The sequence below is a fragment of the Glycine soja genome, chromosome 6 (genome assembly GCF_004193775.1).
Source record: "Glycine soja cultivar W05 chromosome 6, ASM419377v2, whole genome shotgun sequence".
Taxonomy (NCBI): domain Eukaryota; kingdom Viridiplantae; phylum Streptophyta; class Magnoliopsida; order Fabales; family Fabaceae; genus Glycine; species Glycine soja.
The window spans coordinates 4,679,191-4,691,665 of NC_041007.1; the positions used below are offsets into that span (position 1 = coordinate 4,679,191).

Sequence of the window (12,475 nt, forward strand, 5' to 3'; positions counted from 1 at the left end):
TTCTCGAAATTAAATTTGTGAGTTTTTAAATATTTTCATTTCTTATTTTAAAAATTAAAGTTTTTTATTTTATATTTATTGATTATTTTCATTTTTCTAAATATTTAGATTTTGATTTTAACATTCAAAATATTATTAATCTTTTAAAACTGAGTAAACGTGTCTTGCAATATTAAAGAATTCTGGTCAGTTTATAATTGCTTTTTTATTCCCCTTTGCATATCTTAAAAAAGTCAAATTTCAATCTCTAAAAATATTTTTTTTTTCTGTTTGATTCCTTATTATTTTAAGAAGGAGAATGTTTAATGGAACAGAATTTATTAATACAAATCTTATGAGTTAGTTAGTGGGTGTTTGAAATCACCTTTTCAAAGTGAAGAATGCGTGTCAAAACATAAGCTATATACCATAACTTATGCATTAATGTGAAAATGATGTGGTTCCAAACATGTCCTTAATGTAACATTATGGTATATAATTTGTCTTTTTTTGTAAAACTACTTTCATACGATTTGTTATTTGAAATTCATTACATTTTTGCTCCTTTTTTCTTCTTCTTGTATAGTGTTGTATAGTATTGTTCCTGAAGTGAACTATTTTAACCTTTAATATTAATTAAGAGACTTTTTTAAATAGTGAGCTTGTTAATTGTGATACAAAGCATTGTTATCACTTATGCAAGCCATTGGCTTAGTGACAAAGAAATTTAGTAGTAGTCTTATATAAAGTTTTATAGATTCAAATCTTATTGTTACTATTTTATATATATATATATATAAATTAATCATACAACTTACTCCATTCAAACTAAAATATAAGCACACACAAAAAAATATTCACACTGATTCAGAAATTAGTTAACATCGATTTTTTTTTTACTCTTGTTACTCCTCACCAACATCATCTTTGGTGCCCCACCCATTGTTTACTATGTTCCATTCTCTTATTATTGCATCTCGTTTCATTTTTTTTCCTATATGTCTATTCATTCTTTGTGTTCCCATCACCAATTTCTCTTATCTTACTGCCTTCATAAGTAATGTTACATGGGTAATTATTAGTACTTAAAAAGTCTTAAAAAATCCTAAAAGTCGTCAAAAAAGGGTAAAACTAATATGGCAAAATTTTCATGTTATAATGAAATAAGTTGTTTATTACTAATAGCCACAATACTTAAAAAGCATGGTATAGTAGACAGTAGAGAAGGCATGTAATAAGACAAAAAAAAAATATAATGGAGCATGTTTGAGAATTTTTTATAAAATTAAGTTGGACGTAAAAATGGTTTTTTCAAGGATCAAGACTCTTGTTTTTTTAAGTTTATTTTATTCTTATTTGTTGGATTTGTATTGAAATATGTGACAACATTTTTAATTACAAACTAAATATTTAATTATGTCCGTAAAATAGTGAAAAGAAAAGGAAGGGGGTGGCCTTAAAACTAGAGATGATAGTGACATTTTACATGGATTAAATCAAACATATATTTTCAAAAACTAAAATCAAAATTTTATATGATTACAAAGAAAAAAACATTTAGGTAATGATGCGACAATAACTATAATATAGTAATAATATTAAGAATATTTGCCATTAGCCAACTCAACATTTAACTGATAAAAATTCATTCGCTCTAAAAAAAAGAGAGACTTGATCCTTGAAAAAACATCACAAATTTTGCTTTAGAAAGAAAAAAACTATTATATATGACATTTGCTCCCTTCATATCTTTTAAGCTTCCAGAACATTTAATCTAAAATTGCATTTCAAAAAGGTCTTTTGAGAATGTAATTTTCCGAAATAGATGCAGGAAACAATTTTCTTACATACGATGTAAGTCATGATAATGATACCCCATTTTATAAGAAAGTTTTTCGGCCCAAAGAGATATTACACAAAATATATTTTTTTGAAGGGAACACAGAATAATTGGATACTAGAAAATATAATTTTAGTATATAAAATACTACTATTAATTAAGAGTAGTTTAATGTAATTTTTTTTATTAATCTTATGAAATATACTGTTTTTGCATTATTGTTGAAGTGTTGGAGAAGCATGTTATTTTTGGCTGGGGCTGGTTGTTGTGATTGCAAGTGTAACATAATAGAGTCAAGAGAAGGTGGAAGAAAGAATTACGTTATTACGTCAGCAGAGAATTGGAAAACAGCACGTGTGACGACACAGATAGCATCATCCTCCAATGTAAAGAGACAAAGGATGGATTGTACTAAGGATAAAGCAGATAAAAAGAATAAAAGCAGGGACAAAAGGGTCCAACCACACCTGAGGATGAGCCAGTTGCCACCCTGTCTGCCTCTCTTTTCTCTTTCTTTTTTTACCTTATTTCCTGCAATGCAAACTTGACTTGAGATTTCAATTTTTTTTCAAGTTCATTTGTGCACTGTATTTGTCTCAAACACTTTTGGTTTGGTTTTGCTTTGAAAGAGAGAGCAAAAATAGCAATGAAGTTTATGAAGTTGGGTTCCAAGCCTAATGCTCTTCAAGCTGATGGAAACTCTATCAGGTCAGTGCCATTAATTAGTCATCATATTCATCTCACAGCCTCACACCTTCTCTCTTTCTTTGCTTTGTTTTCCTTTCATTGTTGATTAGATTAGATCCTGCATGCATTTTGCACCCCTCTTCACCATTCAACTTTAATATCACTGTCACTTCATCATACATGCATTTAAGTTTAGTCAGCCACTATAACTCAAGAAACTTGTTGACTTCTAATTAAAACCAAGATTTTGTTCACACACTCCATTGTTACAAGAGTTAATAATTTCTATATTAATGTAAAAAAATAAAAATTACACAATCAACCAATCAGAAATCATGGTTGATATGATATGACTTTTAAGGTAATTATTGTAAAAGTCAACAAATTTGTTGTTAACATTGTGAGTGTGTAGACTAATTTTCTCATACAAGAAATAATGTTAACATTCTAATTTTGTTGCTGGGAACTAAAAAGGGTGTGGGAGGGAGAAAGAGATCGTGGTCCATCCTTTGAACTGTGATATGTTTCACGAGCTTGTGGTCCAACTATGGTAAAGTGATGTTGAGTACCCATCATCTTCAATTATGATTGGAGACAAGCCTCTTTTTTGTTTTTAATAAAACAATATTAATATACTTACCGTATCTGTTTTCTTTACCTCACTAGTTTTTGTATGCGATGTTACTGGGGTGGGACACTCATTATTGTTTTGTTGCCTTGTGTACGTGGATGTGGACATTCTCGTGTGAAAAACAATAAAAGGTAGTTGCAAAAAATCTTAAATAAGGTCCTAGTGGACCCTGAGAAAATTTACAAGGGTGGAATTCATGCAAAAAGGACTCATTCCCCGATGATAATAAGGTTAAAGAGTTTCACTTGAGGATGGAATGTTTTAAAGAGGTGACTTAACCTGGTTTGGTGCCTTTTTCTGCCTGTTCTAAAGCATGCTTGACAATGAAATGTCACCTTTAATGCATGTGGTATATGTTTGTGTGCAACTAGGAGACAACTTTGGTTAATCAATGCTAATTTGGAAGTGCATCCAATTAATTATTATCTGGGATTAAATTGTTTTGCATTTATTTCTCTTCTCTGCAAGTTGAGGTTTCTTCCTATGAGGATGTGAAGGACAATTGTTTTTCTTCCTAGAGATTGTTTTCAGGGAAATAGTTTTTTTTGTCCAAAGTTCTCTTAGGAGGTTGGAATGCAAAACAATTATTTCTTCAAAATAAGCTACCCAAACATGCAAACTTTGGTTGTGTCAGTATAATATGTAAAAAATGATTATTTTTCGCTTCAGGCATGCAATCAGGTTTTGGCCTTGGGAGCTCTTTGATTGCTGCTAAGATGAAAACAGTGTGTAAGAATGGGATGGATAGCATGTATCCTAATTGAAATATTTTGGCCAAAAAACCTGATTTCCTTGCATAATTTTAATCACTTGTTCACTCATAAGTTGGCACTTGGCATGAAGCTTACAAACATTGCATGTGGTTAATCACACACGCACGCCCCCCCACACACACACAGACACGCATTTATTTAGTTTGCCCTATAAAAATCTTCCCTTTATAAGCTTATCATACCAAGTTGAATTCTCATGCAGGTATGTCTCATCTGAATTGGCTACAGATGTTGCCGTTAATGTTGGTGATATTAAGTTTTACCTTCACAAGGTACATACTTTTTTGACATTTTAACTTGTGTCCTGTAGAGTACACAAATTCATATTATTGTATTCAATTTAGGTGGTAGTCATTTTGGGAATATTCATCATTCAATAATACTAGCTTATACAATCAAAGATTTAGTGTTTTTAGCATGATGGATCAAGTTTGCATCCTATTATGTGCGTCTAGTGTGCACTTTCCCCCCTTCTAATTTATGGTTTTTAGGTGACACAACTTGCTTTTAGCTTCCTCTTTTGTTGTTTACTAATGTTGAGCTTTTAAGAGTTGCAGTTTCCTCTACTGTCAAAGAGCAACCGACTACAAAAACTGGTATCAAAAGCTAATGAAGAGAATTCTGATGATATTTACTTGGATGATTTCCCTGGAGGACCAAAGACCTTTGAAATATGTGCAAAATTCTGTTATGGAATGACTGTTACTCTTAATGCTTACAATGTTGTAGCTGCTCGTTGTGCAGCTGAGTTCCTTGAGATGACTGAGGATGTTGACAGAGGAAACCTGGTTTCAAAGATTGAGGTGTTTCTTAACTCGAGTATCTTTCGTCGCTGGAAGGATTCTATAATTGTTCTCCAAACTTCTAAATCTCTTCTGCCATGGTCCGAGGATCTAAAGATCGTTGGAAGATGCATAGATTCCATAGCTTCTAAAACTAGTGTGGACCCAGCATACATCACTTGGTCTTACACTTGTAATAGGAAATTAACCGAACCTGATAAAATTGTAGAGGACAAGATGACATTTCTAGAGAAAATTGAGTCTGTTCCTAAGGATTGGTGGGTTGAAGACATATGTGAGCTGGACATTGATCTTTACAAACGAGTAATGGTTGCTGTGAGATCAAAGGGGAGAATGGATGGTGTTGTTATTGGGGAGGCACTAAAAACCTACGCATTAAGATGGATACCTGATTCGGTTGATACATTGGTTTCTGATGCCAACACCTCAAGGACCAAATCTGTGGTAGAAACAATTGTCTGTTTACTGCCATATGATAATGGCATCAGTTGTTCGTGTAGTTTCTTGCTGAAGCTATTGAGAGTGGCCATATTAGTCGGAGTAAATGAGTCATCAAGAGAGGAATTGATGAAGAGCATTAGCCTCAAATTGCATGAAGCTTGTGTCAAGGATTTACTGATTCCAGCAAGGTCTCCCCAGACTACCACATATGATGTTCATTTGGTACAAGGTATTTTAAATCATCATATGAATCACGAAAAGGGAATCTGCGGTATGGAGGTTGCTGAGGAGAAACATGGAGGAGAAGATAAATATACTTTAGCACGTAGGTCTTTATTGAATGTTGGCAAGTTGGTGGATGGTTATCTTGGAGAAATTGCACATGATCCTAATCTTGGTCTCTCTAGTTTTGTTGATTTGTCACAATCCATTCCAGATTTTGCTAGACCAGATCATGATGGTCTGTACAGAGCAATAGACATCTACTTGAAGGTAGGATTTTGTTTATCCTTCATGATTTTGTTGACTATTCCTGTGTAGTTCTTAACTTCTGATTATTGTGTGTCTCATACTTATGGGTTAGAAGTAAATATAAAGCATACTCTCTGACCATAATCAACATCAACTGACTGACGCTCAATTTCTGTATTGTTGCTATCTTTATTGCTCTGAAGAAAATGTTTTGTTTTATTTGATTGGTTCCTATTTTAACTGACTGCATATTTTGTTAACTTCACAGTCTGGTGCCTTTGTGATGTCCTGTCATTGTGATTTATTAATTTACCTTTAAATTTCACTTTCTCATATGAATATTTTTACAATGTTCAGAATTCCTCAGCAGTTTTCTACCGGCACACTAATCTGTTATTCTGTTACTGCTTAATGGTGTGTATATATATATTTTATATATATAATGAGGAAATACCTTTCCCCTAAATGGGAGGTTCCTGAGTTCAAATTCACTCTGAGGCATTTACTGATATGATGAAAAAACAGACAATATATAAGTGCAAACTAAAAAAATATGCTTCTGATTGCTCATGTTGCACTGTTGCACGTTCCGCCTTATCTAATTGATGACATTGAGTTTACTAATTAGCTCTGTTCTTTTTGTTGTTAGCAACACTTGAATTTGACAAAAGCTGAAAGGAAGAAGCTATGTGGACTGATGGATGTCCGGAAATTGACAGCAGGTGCTTCTGTACACGCAGCACAGAACGAACGCCTTCCTCTTCGACTTGTAGTGCAGGTTCTCTTCTTTGATCAGGTCAGGTCTTCTATCAGCTTTCGAACACCCGGCAGCAATAGCACACGTGACCCTTTATGCTCTCCACTGTACCGAGATGAGGGATGTGTGACAACAGCAGGAGATAGCTGTCAACCCCTCAAGAATCAGATGAGTCATTTGAGGATCAAGGATGAAGAGTTAGGCAAGAAGAATAGAAAAAACAGCAAAAGTGGCATTCAGTTGCTGCCATCACGGTCGTGGAGAATCTTTGACAAGTTATGGAGTATGAGAAAAAGGCATGGAGAGAATAGGAGCTCAGAGACTTCAGGGAGTTGTAGTAGCCCAACTTCTATAGGCCAGGGAGATACCAAATCATATGGCTTATCTTTGAGACACCATAGGCATTCTATCTCTTAGGAAGTTAGTAGATTATTGCTGTTTAAGTGTAGAGTGGTAGGATGTTATAGCATTGCATTAAAATGTAATGTAGTATTGTAGTTTATCTTCCTCTCAAGTGTAAGACCTTCCATCGTACACAATGCTCACTGGGTTAGGGATACGTAGCATTGCTTCTAGCTTGAATGTTTAAATATATTTTTGGTCTTTTTATAAATATGCTAACATTTTATTTTAGTTTGAGTTTAATTTTGATATACTGTACATATTTTTACACTATTATTAATTAATAAAATAACACTTTATGTATGACTTTTAAAATAAATATCATAAAATTCAATGATTATAAATGATATGGAACACACTACTAATGTATTCTAATTATTTATTTATTTTTTAAAAAAAGTTAAGCTTTGATATGTGGTTCTTGTTTTTCAAAGTAAATATTTTGATTCTTATCGTTACTATAAATTTGTTTAAATATTTACACGTTAAATTTATTTTCACATGTGAATAATTAGTAAAGGACAAAACGTAAATGTATTTTTTTTAGTATATTTTTTGTGGTGTTCTTCACTATTCATAAGTGAAAACCGCCAGAATTTAACATAAAGATCTAATTGCGTAAAAAACATAAAAGACCTAATTAAAGCATTTTTTTAAAATTAGAGAATCTGATTGGAGCTTTTGAAAATTTAGGAATCAAATTAAGTTATTTTAAACAATTTAGGGACCAAATTAGTAACTAAGTCTAAAATTAAGGATAAATACTATAAAGTATAAACATATATAACCCTGGCTAGTAACAACATCCAACTCTTCTAAAAAAAAGTAACAACATCCAAAGTCAACCGGGATAGTACTTTTTTTTTGTTGTCTTAACCCTTCTCTTCATGGGAAAAAAAGATCATATAATATCTGATTTGTCAGGAGGAAGAGACCGTGCTAGTATCTTATTGCACTAAACAAGTTAATTTAGCAAATCAAATTCTAACACAAGTTTTCCTTTTTGTTTGCCGTATGTTATCTCAGCCACTATAGATAACCATGAGACACACTCCGAAGATTGGTGTTCACGGTGTCTTTGTGTGTTATAATATATTGGTATTGTTGTTGAGCAGTTTTCATGAATCAACATCATCCTCTTCCCACTGTAAAGCATGGTTAGTGCAATCCATTCCCACCGATATGCCCCACTTATCCCATGTTCCAGGCACCCTCTCTACTGGTATGTAGCAGTAATTATTATTATTAGTACTAGTAGTAGTAGAAATAGGTGTGCTATCAATCACTCACTGACAGAGAAATTATAATTATGTGGTCCTTGTCTCAGACTATTTTGATCACAATTAATCTCCATATGACTGGCACTTAGTCAAGTTCAAGTAGAAATTGGTTGGGACAATGAATACATGGTGATCTTCACCTATCTAATAATTTGATATGGACATGATATTGTTACCTCTCTGTGACTCATAACTGGGTTGTGTAGGGGATGTACTTCGGTGGCTGGCTGCAAACTCCACCACGAGGCTTCACATAATTGCTCAGTACTGGCAGCTGTTACCTTCTCCCAACGATCCTCGCTCTGGGGACTATGGTTACACTCAGCATCAGATGCATGAATTTGGTGCCGATCAGGGTGTTTCCCTTTATCAAGCATTAGATGCTGCTGCTGACCGCAATGTTAGCATCAGGTGCTTTTCAATTTGGCTTACCATGCGCATGTTTAAGGGTTGTTAAACTTGAATTGAATAGTGAACGCTACCAGTTTGACAATCATATCATATATCGATTAACTTTGAAATGGGGTTTGTTGATGATGGATGCAGGTTTGTGCTTATTAATTAACTCTATATAGACAAGGTAATCTCAATCTTATGCTGTATGTTTCAAATGGATATTGAGGTAGGTTACTGTCCCACTCTGGAGTGTATCCAACTTTTGCCTCAGAACCATCCAAACTTGCTTTCGGAAGGCCTAATGTTGAGAACGTGACATTGCTACTTGAGGATTGGTGGGGCTCCGGCATTGTCCATGCCAAAGTTTGGATATCTGATAGTAGGGATGTGTATATTGGATCTGCAAACAATGACTGGAAATCTCTTACACAGGTAATTTTATTACATGTGCAGTGTTGAATTTGTTTATGTCAATAAGCCTCCACAAAAATAGATTATGAAGCATCAATGTATTCTCTTGCTTGATACATCTCTCCACAGATTATTAATGTTACCCTGTTATTTTTTTCAAAGATATTTTTGTGTTAATATAATTCCTCTTTTGTTCATTGTAGACATCTGTTATCTGTCAACCCATGATACTTGTTTCATTGCTTAGTACTTCCTTGCTGTAGGTCAAGGAACTGGGAATTTATTTTGCTGATTGACCTGAAATAGCTAAAAGGGTTGAGGTCTACTTTGACAATTTATGGACACTAGCATCTCTTAATTCTTCAGCTTACACAAAAACAGTGTTTGATCAAGACTGGCAAGTTGAGAGAAAGGTTCCTTGCTGGTCGCATTTCATTAATCATAGAGAGAGGTGCAAGTAAGTCAGGACCTGACGATAGAAATATGTTTACTTAAGAGTTTTGCTTCACTTAAATGCTACTTGTGTGATTTTTTACCTTAATGTCATTTTTTATTGTTTATTATTGAAATTTCTTAACAAAGTTATCAAGGCTTATATTCTACAAATTACCTTCCTTCACTGGAATTTTGCTGTTCTGAGAAGACAGAATGGTTCACGAGTGTGTGTGAGTAAATGCTAGAATAATGTTAACTGTAGGTTTTTATGTGGCGAGGCTAAAGGTTGGTCAGGGTTTTAACTTAAAATAAAATGTATTTTTAAGCATGATCATAAACACAAGACAATTACATGAGAGGCAGGACCAACTTAGTGAATGATGTAGCAAACTTCAGAAGCACATGGAACTTTTTAAGTTTACATCTGCTGGCAAATGAGAATAGATGACAGTAAACTAAGTACGAGGAAAGAAAATTCTTTCACCTTTTAATTCATTACTGTATCTAATTATTTATCACAGGTCGCCTCTCCCACAATATCTGGAGACACCTCATATTGCAGGATATCCTATTCTGTCTGAGCCTTATATGTTTAAGGTTCCATTTCAAACTCCTGGGAGTAACTATTCAACAAAGCACCCCCAAGGCAGCTATCTATCATTTGCACCCCCAGAGGTAACGTTTACTTTAACACGTCCTTGAATCTAGACATCAGCATTGGGTTGACTTACAGTTTTATGGCAGCACAAACATTCAATATAACTAATTTTCTAGTTGTGCTACTATCACATGACAATGAGTGCAAAATCAATCTTACCTGATATAGAGGCGAGTGGTTTATACTGCTGGTTTGTTGTCTGCATGAATGTGATAATTTAAATTGTAAATACTGACTTGGAAATTCATTCATGCCCCTATTGCATTAGCTAAATATTTTTGCTTATATTTTTTTTCAAAGAAATAAAATTCCTGTTGTAAGATTGTACTCTGATATTGAACCAGTTAAATTGCCAATCTTCATTGGATCATCTTAGTATTTTGGTGGCTGCAGCTATTATTTGGCAAATATCAGGCTGATGAGCATGCATGGATTGATACAATCAAGTCTGTTGGAAAGAAAGAAACAGTTAGAATCAGTACCATGGACTGGCTAGGTCAGTCAGAATTTATAGACCAAACAATTTACTGGTCATCCTTATCCTCTGCAACATCACAGGTAACTTCAAGTGTTCTGGCTTTCTGTAATTTGCTCTTTGTTTTTACTCCTCCCTGAATTTTTTACCTTTTGGCAAGGCATCCTAAATATAATAGAAGACAGCATCATTATTCATGAAATTTTACAATGTTGTTTGGTGCCATTTTGAGTGGCATGTGCCATACTCTATTCTCACTGGTTATCACTGACACCCTAGTACCCTACAGTCCTACACATCTAAAGTTGTTAGAGTTTTCAAATTTCATTTCTATCAAAATTTCCCATTATAGTGTTGCCTTTTCTAACGAAGTTCCACCAAACAGGTGGTGTTTTCCAAGAATGCAACAGTGCAGATATTGGTAGCATATTGGTCACACTCCATCAGTAACACAGATTCGTACCTGAATTCTCTCCTCTACACCAACAATCTCTGCTCTTCCTCAAAATACAACACATGCTCAGGGAAAGTTGAGATAAAATATTATGTGGTTCCAGGTTTCAACATGACAGGACCTGCCATTAAGGGTGGAAATAGAACAGGTAACATATACCCTGATTTTACCAGAGTGAATCATGGAAAATATGCAGTTAGTGATGTAAGAGCACACATTGGAACTAGCAATCTTGTATGGGACTACTTCTACACAACAGCAGGTGTCAGCCTTGGGACACACAACACTGCCATCATCTCTCAACTTAGGGAAATTTTTAATGCTGATTGGAACTCACCCTATGCTGTTCCATTTGAAGAGATGGAGAACGTTCATACAAGAAGTTCAATCTAATTATTATTTTATTTTATGATGATATCAAAAAATGAATAAAGCCAATGTGTTATGTGTTGCAATGAAAAGGAAAAATTTATGTTATTTTGCAAAATTGCCGTATAGTTTTTTTAGTTAAAAAACTACGTGCGGTTACCAGCAAGGTTTTATTTTATCTAACAATGCACCATGTAATAGCAGCAAAAGTGAATTGGAGGTAGACAAAGATAGGTTCTCTGTTGAGGTTTCGACAGTGTCATTGTCATACAATAATCATAATGTTGGCTTTCTGTTCATTGCTAATTGTTTGAAGAGAATTTGATGGATTAGTCCCACAAAGATTAAAGGAAACCAAAATAACAAGCAATGACCACGGCATGAACACTAGTGGCTTTTGTTTCAATGTATATCACAATAGTATATGATTAGGAACGGGTAAATTTAAAAAATTTGGTTAAATTTTAGCATTCTTTTAAATATTTTTTAAAACTTAAATGATAATAAAAAAGAATGAAAGTAATTTTTTTTAAAAATAACTAATGATTGGGTTACAAAAAGTAATTTTATTTTCTTATTCTCATGGGAAAGCATTATATTCACCTTTTTATTGGAATAAAAATAAAGTAAAACATACTAATTTCACTACTTTGTTTTTAAAAAAACAATTTCTAAGAATATTTTTAAAAACGTGTACCAAATTATATTTTCATGTTGACTTTCTCGTTAATGATGTTTATGAACCTTGAAATAAATACATTCTATTATGTTAATTAAACTAGAAAGCATTCCATATACTGAACGGGTATTTTCTATAATGAAAGTAAATTTTAAATTAAAAAGGAAAATATTTAAATTTTAAGAGAAATATAAATTTAATTTAAATAAATAAATAAATTTAAAAGAACAATTTTAAAAACGAAAAAAAATTAAAATATAACTAACTGATATTTGAAACGAAAAAAAAAAGTAATAGATTTGATATATGATTTTTTTAAAACTAATAAGATAAAGAGAAAATTTAAAAGTAATTGATTGGTAGTTTTTTTTATAAAAAAAAAATATAAAATCAAGTCTTAAATAATTGCAAAGTCATATGTGAAGAAAGAGTATAAAAAATGCCATTCCATCTAAGAATAAAAACTCAACTTTATAATAAAACAGTATGTTAGAAGGGTGAACTTGCTATTTATCCTGAAATTAGTCACTGAGA

At 33.1% G+C, this 12,475-nt stretch overlaps 1 protein-coding gene and 1 pseudogene across 1 annotated transcript; both read left to right on the forward strand.

The window, feature by feature from the left end:
• The first annotated feature begins 2,320 nt into the window (after positions 1-2,320).
• Positions 2,321-7,013, forward strand: LOC114414913 (BTB/POZ domain-containing protein NPY1-like). The gene is made up of 4 exons (XM_028379364.1): positions 2,321-2,527; positions 4,113-4,182; positions 4,468-5,646; positions 6,275-7,013. The coding sequence occupies exons 1-4, from the start codon at positions 2,466-2,468 to the stop codon at positions 6,797-6,799; spliced, it is 1,836 nt and encodes a 611-aa protein (XP_028235165.1). The 5' UTR covers positions 2,321-2,465; the 3' UTR covers positions 6,800-7,013.
• Positions 7,014-7,687: 674 nt separating this feature from the next.
• On the forward strand, positions 7,688-11,600 carry LOC114414914 (annotated as a pseudogene).
• Positions 11,601-12,475: the final 875 nt, after the last annotated feature.

Coding starts and splice junctions, on each gene's coding strand:
- LOC114414913 (XM_028379364.1), top strand. CDS start 2,466: ATGAAGTTTATGAAGTTGGGTTCCAAGCCTAATGCTCTTCAAGCTGAT. Junction 2,528..4,112: donor GCTGATGGAAACTCTATCAG/GTCAGTGCCATT, acceptor ATTCTCATGCAG/GTATGTCTCATCTGAATTGG. Junction 5,647..6,274: donor CAATAGACATCTACTTGAAG/GTAGGATTTTGT, acceptor TTTTGTTGTTAG/CAACACTTGAATTTGACAAA.